This window comes from Amborella trichopoda, chromosome 13 (genome assembly GCF_054954075.1).
Source record: "Amborella trichopoda isolate Santa Cruz 75 chromosome 13, AtrichopodaSantaCruz75HAP2 v2.0, whole genome shotgun sequence".
NCBI lineage: Eukaryota > Viridiplantae > Streptophyta > Magnoliopsida > Amborellales > Amborellaceae > Amborella > Amborella trichopoda.
This window is the reverse complement of record NC_142348.1, coordinates 49,748,217-49,765,774: the sequence shown is the minus strand read 5'-3', so window position 1 is coordinate 49,765,774 and position 17,558 is coordinate 49,748,217. Positions and strand designations below refer to the sequence as shown.

At 36.2% G+C, this 17,558-nt stretch overlaps 3 protein-coding genes across 8 annotated transcripts; 2 read left to right on the top strand and 1 right to left on the bottom strand.

Moving 5' to 3' along the window:
• The first annotated feature begins 1,757 nt into the window (after positions 1-1,757).
• Positions 1,758-6,436, top strand: LOC18445993 (octanoyltransferase LIP2p, chloroplastic). 5 transcript variants are annotated; one of them, XM_006856119.4, is made up of 4 exons: positions 1,758-2,387; positions 3,531-3,795; positions 4,487-4,637; positions 5,962-6,436. In XM_006856119.4, exons 1-4 carry the CDS (start codon positions 2,263-2,265, stop codon positions 6,273-6,275), a joined length of 855 nt encoding a protein of 284 aa, XP_006856181.2. In that variant the 5' UTR covers positions 1,758-2,262; the 3' UTR covers positions 6,276-6,436. The 5 variants fall into 5 exon arrangements, with proteins under 5 accessions (XP_006856181.2, XP_088712917.1, XP_088712915.1 ...); XM_088856789.1 differs by having other exon boundaries at positions 1,760-2,387; positions 5,970-6,436; XM_088856790.1 differs by having other exon boundaries at positions 1,766-2,387; positions 3,573-3,795; positions 5,970-6,436.
• Positions 6,437-6,497: 61 nt separating this feature from the next.
• Positions 6,498-10,541, top strand: LOC105421565 (pentatricopeptide repeat-containing protein At2g15690, mitochondrial-like). Its single transcript, XM_011629428.3, has one exon. The coding sequence runs from the start codon at positions 8,932-8,934 to the stop codon at positions 10,426-10,428; it is 1,497 nt and encodes a 498-aa protein (XP_011627730.1). The 5' UTR covers positions 6,498-8,931; the 3' UTR covers positions 10,429-10,541.
• A 1,547-nt stretch (positions 10,542-12,088) lies between these two features.
• LOC105421574 (BURP domain-containing protein 2) lies at positions 12,089-13,506 on the bottom strand. Of its 2 annotated transcripts, none has more exons than XM_011629472.3 (2): positions 13,359-13,506; positions 12,089-13,076 (listed from the first exon to the last, which is right to left on the bottom strand). In XM_011629472.3, exons 1-2 carry the CDS (start codon positions 13,398-13,400, stop codon positions 12,231-12,233), a joined length of 888 nt encoding a protein of 295 aa, XP_011627774.2. In that variant the 5' UTR covers positions 13,401-13,506; the 3' UTR covers positions 12,089-12,230. The 2 variants fall into 2 exon arrangements, with proteins under 2 accessions (XP_011627774.2, XP_088712914.1); XM_088856788.1 differs by having other exon boundaries at positions 13,379-13,505.
• Positions 13,507-17,558: the final 4,052 nt, after the last annotated feature.

The following is a 17,558-nucleotide window of genomic DNA, read 5'->3' as shown; positions in this document are numbered from 1 at the left end:
TCCCTTACCATAAATTTTAAAACTCTAAAAATAGTATTTATATAATATATATAAATACTTGAAAATTCTCCTTGAAAAGTGTTACAAGATAAAAAAATTTAGGGCTTGAACATTTAATTTTATTATTGAGCTCAGAATGATTGATTTGTAGGTTTTTTGGAACTGCATTCATCGATGAGATTTGAGATGCAAATCCATAAGGCGGCAACCTACAAAATACTTTTCTTTTAGATGTTCATGCAATTGGCTCTATATAGGGACCGATGCAATTAAACGTTTAAAATTTTAAAATTTTAAATGAGGTCTTATTAGGGTGTGGTTTGAATAAGGCGCTGGCCCTAAACAATCAAAGTAGTGTGCACCTTAAAATAGTATTGAAATATGTTGTTTCAGTATCGTAAATTTGTATGATGGCCTGGAATTTTATTTTCAATATCTAATAATATATTTTAAGTTAAAAAATAGTGTAGATCGAGCAGATCTATGAATACTTGAAAAATCTCGAAAATTGAAGGTCTAGATAATACATAACAAGATGCATTATTTTCAAGACTTGAAATCTATTTTTCTTATATCCATGCATATTGAGGTCGAGATGATAGAATTGAAGGTTTTTCAACATCAAAACAACATTTTCTAATGAATTGTTGAGGTACGTCTTAATTTGATTGTTTAGAGCTTCACATTTATATAAACTTTTTCCTTATTTAAAGGAAGTCCTCTGTCCTTCCCAAAAGTTCTACGTTACGCTGACTGCATTTCAACTTTATATGAATAATTGTTAGCTTGAAAAATAGTGCAGATTTGATGCCTTGGGAAATAAAAAACAAAAAAGCAGTATATTGTCTATAACAAAGTTTAGAATTAGGCTGGGCAATGGGCGGGACCCGGGCCTGGCTAAGCCCAAACCTGATAGTAGAGGTTGTGACCCCAGCCCTATTAAATACAATAAAAGAAAACTAAAAAATAAAGAAAAAAAAGGATTGGATCCAAACGAAGCAAACCCCCCATAACTGCTTGGTCTAGGTTTGGCCTTGGGCTCGTGGCAGTCTAGTCGTGGCCCAACCTTTGACTCGTATTTTGTGGCCTAGGCCTTAGTTCTTTAGTGCTGGGCTGCCTGGACGATTGCCAGCCCTAGAATCATCTACTTTCAGGGCATGTTTAGTTAATAATTAAGTTTATCTGGAATAGACTATCTTATCTAAAATTAATATATTCAAAAAAATATTATCTTGTTAGCTATCTGATACGTATATTATGTACAATGTTTTTTAATTATTTAACTTTTTCGATGATTTTCAGTTATGTTTAGCTATATCTAGCCAAAAAAGTATGTGATATTAAGTAAATTAGTGTGAGCAAAGTAAATATAGTTTTTTGAAACGATAAACTTATATATAAAAAGATTGTATACTATAAGACCCTTTATCCGTGGAACAAAGAGGTCAAAAATAATCCAAGCCATCAAATATCGAGCCCGACAACTTAGAGTACGTTATAAAGTTGGTTGTTTTTTTTTTTTGTTGACTTTGAGCTGGATAAATGAAATATTCTTCGCCTTCTAACTTCAAATCTAAGAGACTAGAATCATTATGACATATTTGTACAAATGGCAAATGAACTTATTGTATATATTTTCATATGTAAAAAGACCTATAAGTTTATCTCAAATAACTTTATGATGGACACTTTTAAATAATGAATAACTAATAATTGAAATTGACTTTATTAAAGTAGTGAGTTATCGATAACAACCAATACATCCAAACGTGCCCCTGCCCTAGGGGTGACAATGGCTGGGTGGCCGCCACCCAGCCCGGCCCTAAAAATACTAGGGCTTGGGTAACAAAATGTGGCACGAGGGCCGGGTCTGGCCCAGGTCAAGACAAGCACGACCTTTTATTTTATTTTTTACATTTTTTTTCTTCATTTTACCCAGCGTGGCCCGACCCTCATGGGAATAGGGGTGGGCACGGCCCGACCCTCATAGGAATAGGGCAGCCCTAAGGCCAGCCCTGGCCCGGCCCGTTGCAGCCCTCCTGCACCTGTTATTCAAAATGGTGGTGAAATTCTTAAGAAGTAACGTTTTTTGGGGCAAATTCCATCTCTCTTTTGACGAGGACGGCATTTGTCACATGAGAAGGACACTGTATTTTTAAATTTTAATTATGAAGAAAACGGATGGATCTTTCCCCAAAATTGAATTTTCGCAAGTTTCTGTTATAATTCACTTTGATATTTGATGAGCACTAAGAAATCAACATGATTTTGGGGAACGCCACCTTTACTGTAACATGTCCTTCTTACGAGCGTTCGAAGAATTGGTTTAGGGCTTCCAGTTTGAAAATCAAAGGAGCTACTGTCAAAAGCAATCATGGAAAAAGGAGGTATTTTTTTCTTGTATTGATACTCCTTTTTATTCTGAAACTTAAAATTGCGAATGTATAATTGAAATTGTTAGATTAATGAGAAATTACAGCAGAACAGGTGATCGTTCTTTTCTTCTTTTTTTTCACCTCCATGTGAATTGGGTTTCATCCTATTAGATCAAAGTGTTTTTTTTTTTTTTTATATATATATTCTTATAATCAATTTTCCTTGTCGTAAAAAAACCAGACATTTCGATGGTAGTTAAAAGAGATGCAGTCCTAAGCTTTTTATTGCATTTAGAATGCTCCTACTTCATGGGTCTTCCCCTTTTTCTTTCTCTCTGCTCCAAAACCTTGATTCTCTGTTTTTTTTTTTTTTCCTTTTGAACGTGTTGTTTTCTGTTTTTCATTTCATGGAAAAAATATGAAGCTAAGAGAAATAGCATTGATAAATTGGAGTAACATTTTTCATCTAGGTGGTTATTACTGTTATTATTATTGTCTGGAGATGAATTCTATTGAATGAAGATTGATAAAGCAATCCAGAGGTTGTGTTTGTAATTCATCTCCATGAGATTGGTTAAAACTCTGATATACTTGAAAAGTATTTGAAGAAAAGCTTAAAACAAGAAAGAAAACCATCACATGTAGGAAATTCATTATAGCGCTAAGCTTACAGGAAAGCATCAATAACAAATATTTTTCTGAGAATGTATGACAAAATCTCATTGCTTGGCTGATTGGTCAGTTCCTGAAGAAAAAGTTTTCACTGAATTAAATTCTAATGAATTTTAATTTAAATTATTGATATCGGCCATCCGTCCCCAAATCATTTGGGTAAGGCTTGGATGATGATGATGATGTTGATCTCGGCCATTTATTGGCTGACTCGAATGCACCACAGTTGTTTTCCATTGCCCATTGGTTTTGTTATTTTCCATTTTTTACTTTTTATGGTTTTTAGCATATTATCCCTTAGATGAGATTACTCTTTCTAAACTAGTTTCCCCTATTGGCTGCTATCGAGAACCAGAAGAGGAGCAAACTCTTTTCTGGTTAGGTTACTGTTGGCTCTTGCGGGACTAATGGTTGTCTATTTTATGACATAAATATGATCCTTTTAACATGAAGAGTAATTTTTTTGGTGGTTTGGATCCAAAGGTGCGCATGCTATGATCTTTATAAAGAACTTATTCCTTATAGAGAAGCATGGCTATTGCAAAAGTCCATGCTGGAAAAGAAACTGGTTATGATGGACCGTAATGAAGATGATTCTGACATTGCAATCATTCTACAACACCCTCCTGTGTACACATTGGGCACAAGTAGTTCAGAGAAGTTCCTGAATTTTGATATACAAGATCCTCCCTATGATGTCTATCGAACTGAACGAGGGGGGGAGGTCACATATCATGGTCCAGGGCAGGTGAGCATTTGATTGTGTATTATGCTTAATTTTCTTAAGATAGGTTAAGTTCTAGGGGAGCTATACTGTAATTTAGTGGGTTATTGAAAGCCATAGACCATGGGGATCATCACTGTCTGATAAAATGGATAGTCATGGAGAGAAAGTAAGACCCACCATTGGGGTCATTTTCTGTTCTCGTTTGTCCTACTCTCTCTCTCTCTCTCTCTCTCTCTCTCCCCCCCCCACAGTCCATCATCATCCATCATTTCATTGGATGGTGGTTATGTTACTCTGTAGTCCTTTTGGTTATGGTATATTTCTCCCAATTCTATATGGAATCTTTCCGTACTTTTGTTGCAAAACTGCAAATTCAATTGCCCAGATGCCATTTAAGTTTGATATATGCCATGTTCCTGATTTATCTTGTTTTCCTTTCTCTATTGTATATGGTGCTCTGCTCTAGAGCTCGCATAGACTCCATGGTTTTTATGCTAGAGAATCCCCATTTATGTGAACTAGGCTCATTCATTGAGCAAATTATGGAGGATAAAATTGCTAAGGGAGTAAAAAATTTGTGCAAGCATGTTTATACTATCATTGTTGTTGTTATTATACAACTGTAATGGCGATGTTGATATGAGACTTTTTAGCTATTTTTCATTTTTTGTTAATTTTCAACTGTTCGCTGATGTTTGGTTTTGTTTCGTAGCTTGTCATTTATCCTATTATTAACCTACGATATCACAAAATGGATCTCCATTGGTACCTTCGGTCACTTGAGGAGGTTGTTATTCGAGTTCTCGCATCCTGCTTTTTCATAAATGCTTCACGAATTGAGGGCTTGACTGGAGTTTGGGTTGGTGCGATTCTCTCTCTCTCTCTCTCTCTCTCTCTCTCTGTCTTTTACACACATACACACAAACACGTGGGCTTGTTCTGAGGTAGCTAGAAGCCTTGAATCTGTCATGGCTCAACAAGGCACAAAGGTAAAAACAGTCGTTTTTTCGAAGTTCTTAAGACTTCATTTAACATACTCGTTGAAATTGTGCCTGGAATTACAGGTATTGTTAACCTGATTTTCCTTGTGTTTTCCTCGGGAATTATTAAGCTGAGTCAATTGGTTCACTCTTGAGAGATGCCTTGAGTCGATCATACTTTTTTATGCTTTTTCTAGTCTCTACTTGAAATAATCACCCACTGTGTTTTATTGTGTTGGGTCATTTTGGACTGTATAGTAGTTTTGAATATTATTGACCTCAATTCATTCCCAATTATCTCCTTATTGGTTCACTAATTTTTTGGTTTTTATCCTGACATTGTCTTGAGTGGCTTGCATCTCCCTATTGTCTTAAACTTCCATTACTGCGTTTTCTAAAGCTTCTCTTTTTTGGATCTATTAAACCAAGTTGTAAGAACCTTGTTCCTGTGATGAATTCATTAGCTCAATACTCACAAGTAGAATGCAGGTCCTTCCTGGTCATGCCTCTCAAGACTTATCCAGATACCCATGCCTATATGATCTAGTATTAATTTCTAGCTGGTAGTTTTCTGTTGAAGAAATTATAGTCTGACATCTAGTGCTTTATTGGAGATTTCTTTGCGACTGCACTTTTATCCCATAATTTCCTTTCATCAGAAATCTATACCTCCCTGTAAAGCAAAAAATGGACCCCTATCTTACGCAAGGAAAAATACACCCCGTCACTATTCATTTGGAATGGATATATTAGCGTTAATATTTCACCATATTTTATGCTCTGGATTTGTTGGCCATGTGACTATTGTTTGGCAGATTTTTATGACTGAGTTTTTTGGGGTAATTCTTAGAAAACCTTGTAGAAAATAAAATAAGGGTAAAATTGCAAAGAGAAAGGAACATAAAGAAAAATTGAAACCTACTTAAAAGTTTCTTTAAAGCTGTTTTTATTTCTAAATTTAAATTACTTCTTCAAAACAATGCAGAAAAATATAAGTAATTTGGGGAATTCAAATGATTCAAGAAGATATCTTTTTTATTTAAATCTAATAATGTTCTTGTTATATTTTTTAACAACAAATATTTATGGCTGTTGGTGTTAGAGAAGAAAAACCAATCATTCATGGCTCTTCATACATTACCTATGTAATGCATTTGTCTTAGCAGAGTTTGGGTGTGAGACTTTTAATCTGCTGTTTACTCTTTAGGCGACCAGAAGATAGCGGCCATCGGGATACGTGTCTCCAAGTGGATAACATATCATGGACTTGCACTGAATGTTATAAATGACCTTGCCCCATTTAATCATATAGTGCCGTGTGGTATAACAGACCGTAAGGTTGGCAGTGTTGCAGAGCTCGTAGGAGAAGCTATAGATCCTCACGAGCTTTTTGATATTGTTCATGCGTCTTTGTTAAAGGAATTCTCTGAAGTTTTTCAGCTCTCTCTTCAGCCTCATTCAAGTTTAGACTTGGCCATTGTGAACAATAGAACTTTAGACAATGTGAAATGTATCAGTTAATAGGATACATAGAATTAGATGGCTTTTTGCAGGTTATGGGCGAAAATTCTCAGCATATCCCACAATTAATGAACGTGAAATTGTATGATAAAAATGTTGATTATTGCCTATTTATCGCATTGTTGTGTATTATTAAATATAAAGATGATCATTTCAAGTGATTTTTTGTACATAATAGTTCCTTTTGCCAGGAGATAGTTCAGTGGAACTCAGAGGAACTAAAGTTTCTATAGGGCTACATGCACATTACCCACTGGCCGATTTGTGCGATTAGGAATTTACTCCAATCATCTTTGATTCACCGTTCCTCAATTAGTTGGAAAAAGCTTTGCCTATGATGATCTTTGATTCACCATTAAAGATAATTTCCAAAACGAAAAAAGGTTTGGGTCTAATGTCAATTACATGGACAGTCTAGCATAAATCTTCGAAGGCTACTGACTCCAATTCATTTTTTCAAATTCATCTTACATTGTAATAATTATGATTTTGAGAATTTTGGCATCCATCAAAATAGTCTATTATATTTTATATTTAACAATCAAGTCCATTTTTTATGAAGAAGACGTGTGTTTTAATTTTATCTCTTGTTTTATATATTGTATTAAGTTTAATTTGGTAAGTCCATACTTCTCATCTTAATGAATGAAAATAAATAAATTTACCAAACTATCCCTAAATGGTGTTGGGTAGTTGGTAATTTTATTTTTAATTGTTTTAAAAATAATTATAGGTATATGACGGATAAACGTACTAACATACCAAATGTGGGCTTAATCTAGGTATAAAAAAAAAGGATAAAATTAAATTACATTTTATGTTCTAAAAAATTACACTTAGTTGTAAAATATGAAATATAAAAGGATACTTAATTATAAAATGTGACATATGAAAACTATTTTTATATATCAAAAATAAAATAGGATTTATATGTAAATTTCTTTCACCGTTTTCTAATTGACATTGAACTCACGAATTAAGGGCAAAGTAGCTAACCACACACCACCATTGTATTTTACATGACAATCCACTCGTGTATGGACTGTCCATTCTTCTTGATGGCCAATTGTGGTGATCAAAGCATACCTAGGTGAATGTCCATCATCGCTAATCGCAGTTAATCTCACCCACCTATTATTGAGAATAATGGTACAAATGCCTTTGGTGTATAGTGCTTTTCAAAATGCCAAAACATATTTATACTTTTGTGGGAGTATATTGTCCATTAGTAGGTAAAACCCCACCTACAAGGTTATAATGGGAGTATATTGTCCATTAGTAGGTAAAACCCCACCTATAAGGTTATAATTAATATGGGGAAAGCTTTACATGTTTTCCTACAACTTAGAAGTTCCCTCTAGACGTTCTATCCTCTTCCTTTTCAAACCCTCCATTTTTTAATGAAGGGTTAAGATTGCTCCAATGTCACATTTCTATATTATTTTATTTTTAAATATTTTTCTATAAACTATTTTGACACCAAAATTTGGACGTCCATTTTTTTATTAAACTCGCACTAATGAAAAATATATAAAAAAAATATTTTCAATAAAATAAATGATCAAAATACACTTGAAAGTTTTAAGGGGTATTTTGGTCATTATTTTTTATCGAAAAAGTATTGTTGATATTTTTATGGGTGCGTCCCAATGAGAAGATGACACATACCAAATATCATATTCAGAAAAAATTGTATTAAAAAAACTAAAAATAAAATACTTTGAAACGTCGGATCTATGATCAAACGGTGAGTGGCTCTCTTGATAAAAAATAGATGTCTGGATGGTAAAGGGAGCATAGAACTTTTACGTTGTAGGGGTAACATAGAAAGCTTTCCCAACTAATATTAGGACCTTAAATTTTGGGGATGTAACTTTTTCAACATATGGATTCTCCTCAATAAAAATATTTTTGAGAAAGCATATAATGAGATTATTTACCTTTGGTACAAGGTGGTCACAATTAATCTTGACAATTGGATGTGAAATTGGATGGCTGCATTTATTTCATCGATCAAGCTATCAGATTTTACATCGGATGGTTATAAGTAGTTGTGATCTTCCTGTCTACATAAGCTATCGGATTTTACATCGGATGGTTATAAGTAATTGTGATTTGGTATGTAAATGGTATCATTGTATACAATCCCAATATTTCCTTGATTATAAAAATAATCATTGATTAGTTATTCCTAGATGGGTCCCAAAATTTAAGATTTAAAAGAAATTATGCCAGGAAGGCCTTCTTATCAAGGAAGTAATTCTAGTTACTTATGTCGAATTTGACGGCTGTGTTTTTTATTTTTGACCATTGAGCTTAGTCAATCACTATCCGATTTAAAGTAATCGGTTGTATATTTTTTGAAAGAAAATATATTAGGCTTCCAAGGGAGCATACGTGATTTTCCAAAATTTTCTTAGACTAAGGGGTATTTTGGTCCGGCCCTTTTGTTATCAGGGGTATTCTGGTAACTCTTCTACTTGTTTCTTGTTTTTCGCTGTATCTGGCGCTATGGATAAGAGGATATTTTTCTCCGAAGACAGTGAACCGAATAAATCTCTCTCTCTCTAAGCCTCAAAAGCTTCGTCTGAGAATCACCCTTTCCTCGCTCTAGAAAACCAGTCTGATTTTCCATCTGAAAATACGCTCTATAACCATGATTCATGGCGCCTCAACGGCTACTTTTTCAAAATTTGCCTCTCTTTTCAGGCCGGGAGACCCTAATTCACACTCTTCCTGGTCATTGCCTGCTTCTTCCTTTCATCCTATCTGTTTCAGTCGCTGTAATGGCGTGCCAAAACCCTTCTCTCTGAGCCATAGTTTCGAACATCTTTCTCTTTCTTCCATTTCGGGAAGTTCAGAGAGAATCTCTCACTTGCAACCGAGATCAAGAAGTTCTCGGATTGGTCTTCACGTGTTTCAGAAAGAAGCAGCTGATCTTCAAACTGCGAGAAAATCGACCTCAGATTTGATCAAATTGTGTAGAGAGAGAAAGGTTAGAGAAGCCATTGAATATCTTGAAGGCATGGAAAGGCAAGGAATTCATGTGAATTCAAGTACCCATCTTTCTCTTTTGCAAGCCTGCGCAGATACAAAGTCATTAAAGGAAGGGAAGATGCTCCATGAGCATATTCTGAGGTCTTCATATAAACCCAGTATTTCAATCTTCAACAAATTGATGGAAATGTACAGTAAGAGTAGGTCCATGATTGATGCTCAAACAGTGTTTGATGAAATGCCTGAAAGGAACTTAATTTCTTGGAACACTTTGATAATGGGTTTTGCGAAGAACAATCAAGGAGAAGAGGCATTGAACTTGTTTTCTCAGATGAGAGAGAGAGGATTGGCACCCGATGGTCACACTTTTCGTGGGGTTTTATCAGCTTGTATAAGCTTATCAGCAGTGGAGGAAGGTCTGGTTCATTTTGATTCTATGAAAAAGGAATATGCAATATCTCCATGGATGGATCACTATGTGGCTATAGTTGATCTTCTCTCTAGATCAAAGAGGTTTGAAGAAGCTGAAGATTTCATCAAGAAAATGCCAATGAAGCCTAGTGCTCTGATATGGCAAACGCTGCTGAAGTTTTCTAAGATCCATGGTGATCTAGAGAGAGAAAAACGAGCAGCCAAATGCTTGAATCCATCGAATACTGGATCAGGGCCTGAACGAAGCTTGAGATATGACAACCTAGAAAGAGAAATTGATGGGAGCAAACACTTAAATCAATTGAGCCCATCAAATTCTAGCGCAGACTCTGAAGGAAACCAGATTACTGGAACCAAGAACAAAGCGAAAGAGAACCCAATTCCACCAAAGAGTGAAGCTTATGAGAAGCTGAAGGGATTGAGTGGTCAAGTTAGAGAAGCTGGGTATAAACCAGATACAAGATATGTTCTCCATGACATAGATGAGGAAGCAAAGGAGCAAGCATTGCTTTATCATAGTGAGAGGTTGGCTCTTGCTTATGGGCTTATTAGCACTCCTAAAGGGAGCACATTGAGAATCATCAAGAATCTTCGAGTGTGCGGAGATTGCCATAATTGGTTCAAGATCGTTTCGAAGATCGTAGATAGAGAAATCATCCTCAGGGATAACAAGAGGTTTCACCACTTCAAAGATGGGCGGTGCTCTTGTGGAGATTACTGGTGATTTAAATTTGTTTCCATGTTGATGGCTAGTTCCATTACTTCTCTCTTCAATTTGTTGATTAACAACTATACAATATTATTGCAGGGATTTAAGAGTTTAAGTGGACTTTTATATCTCTGTTGTAAATTAAGATAGTTTCTCTTTCTTTGGATGAGTAAGTTGGGGTTGGCTATAGATACAAAAGCAGCTGGCCTTCCTACCAGCCACCTGGGTGGCCCTTTCGGGGCAGTGGCTGCTTGTCTACTTGGCCCCTTGCCTGAGGCAGAAATTCCCCTCGGGCAAGGGGCATATTTGTCATTTTTTCTCTCTTCAGGTTTTTTTTTGCGGGGAGGCGATTCGGGGTTTATTCTGACCCTACCCCATTCCACCCTCCCTCCCCACCCCCCTCAAAAAAAAAAAAAAAGAGTTGATTTGCGCCTTTCTTGAGTAAAAAGGGCCACAATGGCCTGGATTGAAAAAGTATATGATAAATCTTCCATTCGGTATTTGAGTTCTTTATGGATATGTTATATAATCTTACATTACTGAGTGAAAACTGATTTTATTGCCACGGTGAATGTGATTCAACGATTTCAATGTGTTTTTCAGTGTTCAAGCGCATATACTTGCATACATACTTGATTACCATACAAGTAAATTTTTTAATATGCATAAATGGTGTATATATGTATATATATACATATATACTATGTATGGCCCTTACATGGCTCATTATGCTCACTTAGCCCGCAACATGTGGGCTCATCCTTTCTCATTTGGCTAGTGGCGGGCTCATCCTTTCTCATTTGGTTCTCATTTGGCTGGTGGCGGGCTCATCCTTTCTCATTTGGCTGGTGGCAGTTACAAAAGCCCGTGCCTAGGAAATTATACATTTTAAATTCAAATCCCACACCTGACTAATACGGTCAACACACTGTAAAGCTAGGTGCATGGTCAGCTGCCTCTTGTGCATGGTCCATACCCATGTCCCGCTAGGCTACCCATGCTGTAACCAACCAAGCTTCAGCTTGGTAGTCTTGGTGGTCCACCAAGTCCCACCATTGTAGCCATATGGGACCATACCCAAGTCCCGCTAGGCTGGCCATGCTGTAACCAACCAAGCTTCAGCTTGGTAGTCCTGGTGGTCCACCAAATCCCACCATTGTAGCCATATGTTCGCACCATTTGTCCAAGGTTTCATACCAAGGGTCTTTAGCCACTAGCCTACACTAGCCTACATTTGTGTGCAGCATGTGTGATGTTGTACCAGCGATGCCTGTCGCTTAATCAGGGCTGAAGGTGCCCAACTCATTCATATAGTTTTGTGGGTCTTAAAAACTTACATGCCAGGAGAGAGAGCTATTCCACACCAGTCCTTACAGGACTTGCAGGTTTCGCAGTTTATTCTGTCGCTAAGGGATTCTTCGCGTCCCACTTTACGACACATGCATGATGCTAGATAAAAGTGTCTAATTGGCACAATGTGCTAATAACACTTTTCTTCCTTTTTCCTGAAGGAAGAAGAATCCAATACCAACAATATCTCAGTGGAAAACACATTTGAGTAGCTTTTAGTCTAGCCACTTCATTTAGGGGCTTGAGTCCTTTAGTTTGTCCCAATTAAAAGCCAATCAAACCCAACAAAATAAGAAACCAGAGGAAAAAGAAACTAAGAACCAAATTGAGTAAAGCAATGCTAGTCATACTTCAGTAAAAGACCCTGCATGCATCAGTATCATGCCAACAAAAACAAAAGTGGGATGAGTTACTTCTATTTCATTCTCAAAATTTTATTGAATGCTTCATTCTCAAATTATGTTGACTTAATCAGAAGCCCATACAATGTGGGTGTCAGGCAAGGTATGGCAAGCAAGCATGTGGTCCGCCTTCTTCACGCCTGCAGGGAGAGCTTGATACCAAACGGGCATGCTCCAATTCTTAAGGTTTTCATGGCATGATACAATCCCTTCCACCATGCTCCCATCTTCCCCTTCATAGCTCACCTGGTAGATTCTTCCTTCTCCAATGTAGTGGCAAAGGTAGACAGCATAAGGATAAGGCATATTATGGCACACAGCTGAGTTGGGCTTTGTAGCCTTTCTCACCAGTTTCTTCACAGTGTATGCTAGGAGCACAGAAGGTGCTTCAATGTTAGTGTGGAGCATGGTAATGTTATGGTCCATGGAAGTTGGGGTGGTATAGTCAATCATGGCCTCTAAAGAAGTGAGGCACTTGTCCTTGGCTTCCAAAGACTCGCACAAGGACAGGGTACCACGCACTTCATAAGCCTCACTAGAGGCCGGAGGCAACATGAAATGCTGTAAGATGTGTGGGATCTCAGCAGACGAGAAAGGCACAGTGTCTGCAACTTCACGAGAAAGGAAAGGAGAGGCATTGTTGAAGTCGGACTTATAAAAGTGGAAAAGCTTCTTCATTCCTACTTTGAGATCCTCCTCCAAGAAGAGGGTTGTTTCATTAGGACCACGATGCTTCTTTGAGAATTTGTCATACATGAAGCGCGGATCTCGGTTATCTGAAATTGCATGCTGCAGTCCTGACGGTACCGGATGAAGGCGGGCATGAATGACATCAGGGATCGGAGTGTTGGGGAATGCATCTGCCCAATACGTCTCCGGTGTCGCCATTACGTAGTACTGGTTCAGCCTTCCCTGCAGGTACCATACAACAAGATGTGAGAAAAGACTACGTAGTAGTACTAGGAGAAAAACATTCTACAAAAGCTTCGAGTTCCTAAGGCCGAGTGTTAACAAGAACTGAGTTTCAACACTGAGAAGAGTGTGCATCGATATTGTTAAAAAAAGGAATTCCAACTTTCGCAAGGTTTTTCTTGGATGCGAAAAGCTTCTGGCCATATTGAGGAAGTACAATATGGGGGCAAAGAGTAAAAAGCTCTTTGATATGGTATACAATATGCAAGAAGCATAAATTACTAGAAGGAGAAGCAGGACACATGAAAGAGAGAGCCTCTCCATGTTTGTTGTGGATATCAAGGCAAAGAGTCAACTTCAATATAAATAAATAAATAAAACAAAGTAAAGAGGCTTGAGGTTTAGTGAGTGTTTTTAATTTGTGTTATTGAGGGAGAGAGATTTCTCATTTATATAAGAAGAGGGCCATGCTCAAAGTAGGCAATTCCTTGAAGAGGGAAAAGCGTTTCCAGTGCATGTTTGACATGCGGCCTTTGCTGCCCCTAACCATGGGTTTGGATAAGAGCTTCTATCCAAGTGTACGATTGCCGTATAATCCAACACCAAGTGTAAAACAATGGTGCATAGGGATCACCACCCACCAATTAAATGGTGGTGGTGGTAGTGGTGGTGTTAAAGAGAGTTGGACCTAGAATTTGAATTGGGTCTTATCCTTTATATCACCATCCACAGTTTCATTGGATGGACATGATTACGACTTGATGTGGATTATGTTTTTTAAGTTTTTGATTGATTGTTAGCGTATACACTATGCTCATGTACACCTACTCTTTCGGTTAGAAGATCTACTTGGGAGGATTTTTTTTGTTCTAAAATTTTTGGAAACCTAAAACCCCGCTCTTTCTATAAATTCTTTACTTGTATTTCAAAAATAATAATAAAATTTTGACTAATTTATTTCCATTAAATTTTGGAAATTTTCAAATTTTAATGATTTGCATTAAAGTTTGGGATTTTCCAGTATAGCTATTCATAATTTTTGGGATAAGATGCAGGTATCGGATGGGTGAGAATCTCAAGGATAATATGACATGATGGTATGTCATAACTTAAAGTTATTGAATGATTATTTTAAAAAGCAAAAGTTTGAATTTTTAGGTCTTTAAACTTGAGATCCCAATCTTTAAAAACTGGGCCGTTGTCGCTCAATCTTAAGACATTATTTATTTTAAGTGCATAGGGGATGAGATTTGGAGAATTTTTTTAATTGAGGTTAGTCTGTAGCTTCAAGAGGTTGCATCCCCAAAATTTGAAGTTCTAGAAATGAGATTTACCCAGGGGAGTAAATATACAGTTTACTCCCATAAGAGCACGAAATCTTTTGGCCTCGTGCTTTTGGGTGTCTACGTGCCTTTTGCGGTGAGGGGCGGATATTATCACTATTAACAATGAGTTCCAATTGACTGGTCTTGGACTTGGGCTTTCTTTTCTTTGGGCTTGGGCTTAGGACAACTCCACTCAACCCAATGCATTTCAGATATTGGAAGGGTTTTGTGAAAATCTCTAATGGCAGCCATACTGTGGAATATTTGGAGAGAAAGAAATAGAAGAACACTCAAAGACACACACCAATCAAATTTAGAGAATTGGTGGGGCTCAAAGAGTATGTTCAAACTCTAATTGGTGTCGGCTAATTCAATTAAACTCATTTTTTATGGGAGTTCATTAGGGACCTGACCTTGTAGAAATTGGTGGCTTAATTAGAGATTATAGAGGAATCATTTTACTTTTTTTTTTCAGGTCCATGTGGTGAGATTATAACTACCGAAGTGGATGTCAGGGACCTACAACAAGTTCTAAGATTACTTTCATGTTTTAATGAGCCAAAAATTTTAGGAAATTATGCTAACGCGATTGTTTAAAGGGTAAGTGAGAGCCCCGTTGAAGTTATAACCCATTCTTGATGAAATGAAAAATCTTGATAAGTTTTTGATAAAGTTTTACATTGGTTGTCTACATAACACAACTCTGCCCTTTTATCCAGGTGTGGGATGGGTTAAGGGAACATTGAAAATCTTCACCCTTCTTAAACTTGCTGAAATAAGAGACATAATTTCTCAATATAACATTGGTTTGAATAATTGCTTCATGGAGGTTAGTAAGGAAGTGGATTCTCTAGCTAATGTTCATTTACAAAAAAACAAAAAAAAAGAGGAAGAAAAAGAATTTCTGTTTCTAATTGCACTTTCTCCAGCTAATTCATCTTTCTCTCCAATTCTTCTCTCTCTCTAATTGCACTTATGGATTAACATATGCAAAACACATCTCTAGAAAACAAAGTCGAACATGTTTTCATAAGTAAGAAAATCTAAACCAAGCTTGTCCATTATCTGTCCTAAGTAGGGCTTTTATGTTTTGGTTTTATCTTTCTTTCGGAGGAGATTGTGTAACTATTCTTAGGACTTCTTTGGTCCTCGGTTTTGTTGGATGGACCTATTAGTAGTAATCATTTTTTTTTATATCTAAGAAACATGCTTGAACGAAAAAGGTATAAATTTATATGTTAATAATAAAAAACAGGATTGTATATTATGAGACTATTTATCTTTTTTTTTATAAGAGGTAACAACTACTCATAGCCATTAGATATTAAATTAGATGACTTGGGGTGTATCATTAAGTTTAAATTTTTTTTTTTTTTTAATCTTTGAGTTTAATCAATAGCATATGTTCATAACTGCTCGATTTGAAATCTAAAAAATAAGAGTAATTATGAAATCCTAGGATCCAAAAAGATTAAAACTGATTATACTTTCAAACTTAGGAGAAGAGAGATTTTCAAAAAAACATAGCACTCTTGCAGGGAGTGAGAAAAAATAGATTTTCAAGAAACATGCAGGGCTCTGGCCACACTTGGATAAGCACGGCCCAGATTTTTTGGTTTTGGCCAAGCCAAACCTGGAAATATACCACAATTTTTGGCTTACGCCCGTCCCAAATTACATCTTGTTGAGGAGACTTGCCTGCGTAAAAATTGTATCAAGCCCAATAGAAGGAAGAGAAAAACCCTATAGAAGGAAGCCCACTAGAGGAAGCCTTTTTAAAAGAGAAATAATTGGGGTTTCCATGGCCCTCAACTCCACTTATAAATTATACTAATGAAATTTTTTAGTTTTCACTCTTGTTACAAGGAGGTTACAAATCACTTCTAACCATTAGATATCAAATTTAATAGCTTGGGATGTCATTATAACTGCCTAATTTAAAACTTGAAAGATAAGAGCGATTGTGACGACCACCTTGTACTAAAAGTAAATAATCTTTTTGAATACCTTTCTTATAAATAAGTCACTGGAAGTACAGATAAAAACTGTCCCATTGATGAAATGAATAGAAAAGTGCCCTTGGAGCATCAACAATGATTTACTACCATAACCCAAACATCCTCCACCTCCATAATAGATCACCTCATAATCGTATTTGGATGTCTTTTGTAATCCTAAAATCTAAATCCGCAAGTCTAGATAAGTATTGCTTAAAGGGACTGGTTCTCAAAATCTAAACACGTTCAGAACAATTCGAAAATGAGTATAATTTGGAAGAATGGCGGACACAAGTCTTAAATAGAACTTGTTCATTAAAATCTATGAAAACTGGATGTCACTTGAGGGCCATAATGCATTCATTGAAGGTTTTGCAGGTTCATATGAAGGGAAACTAGCTGTCTGAAATCAGAATCTTGGTAATCCTGCTTAGACAAGTACAGAACTTTGTATGGAGCACTTCTAGTATTCTAATGCCCCATGCATCCGATTCAATGGGATCGATTTTCATTCCATGAGATTGCACTTCTTCACAACTGTACTTCAATGGACAAACCCCTAATGTAGTCTGTTTGATCTTGGTCCTGAGCCAAATAGTTAAATTCTAAATGGTTGAAGGCATCATATGAATACGGATTAATATGGAAAATATGGATTTGAATCATAAAAAACTACGTGTTATAATTTATATTCATCTTTTTAACCACTTTTATATGTTGCATGGGCATTTTGAAGGGAAAAGTTTATGTATCGCTTAGGCTCTAAACCATCAAATTAGAGCCCACCTCAAAAATTTCATTAGAAGAGGTTGTTTTTATTCTCAAATATTCTCAAATTGATCATCACGACATCAAGATGCATGGACATCAGAAAAACATAGATTTCAAGTTTTGGAAATAGTGCATCTTGTAACGCATTTTTTGAACGTCAATTTTCAGGATCTTCAAGTTTTCATAAATCTACTCAATCTACACTATTTTTGAAGCTTTATATTTTATAATTAAAGATAAATATATATTTTAAAGCTATTACAAAGATTCAATATTAAAACCACATTTCTCGACACTATTTGAAGGTATGCTTTACTTTAATTGTTTAGAGCCTCTGCTCTATACAAACTGCACCCTTTGATAAATTTATTATCAAAAGTATTTTATCT

What these genes read in the sequence shown, in the direction of transcription:
- LOC18445993 (XM_006856119.4), top strand. Translation starts at nt 2,263, where the DNA reads ATGATTTTGGGGAACGCCACCTTTACTGTAACATGTCCTTCTTACGAG. An exon ending in CATATCATGGTCCAGGGCAG is followed by an intron (nt 3,796 to 4,486) that starts GTGAGCATTTGA and finishes TTTGTTTCGTAG; the next exon opens with CTTGTCATTTATCCTATTAT. An exon ending in CTTGACTGGAGTTTGGGTTG is followed by an intron (nt 4,638 to 5,961) that starts GTGCGATTCTCT and finishes TTTACTCTTTAG; the next exon opens with GCGACCAGAAGATAGCGGCC.
- LOC105421565 (XM_011629428.3), top strand. Translation starts at nt 8,932, where the DNA reads ATGATTCATGGCGCCTCAACGGCTACTTTTTCAAAATTTGCCTCTCTT.
- LOC105421574 (XM_011629472.3), bottom strand. Translation starts at nt 13,400, where the DNA reads ATGGAGAGGCTCTCTCTTTCATGTGTCCTGCTTCTCCTTCTA. An exon ending in GTGTCCTGCTTCTCCTTCTA is followed by an intron (nt 13,077 to 13,358) that starts GTAATTTATGCT and finishes TGGTACCTGCAG; the next exon opens with GGAAGGCTGAACCAGTACTA.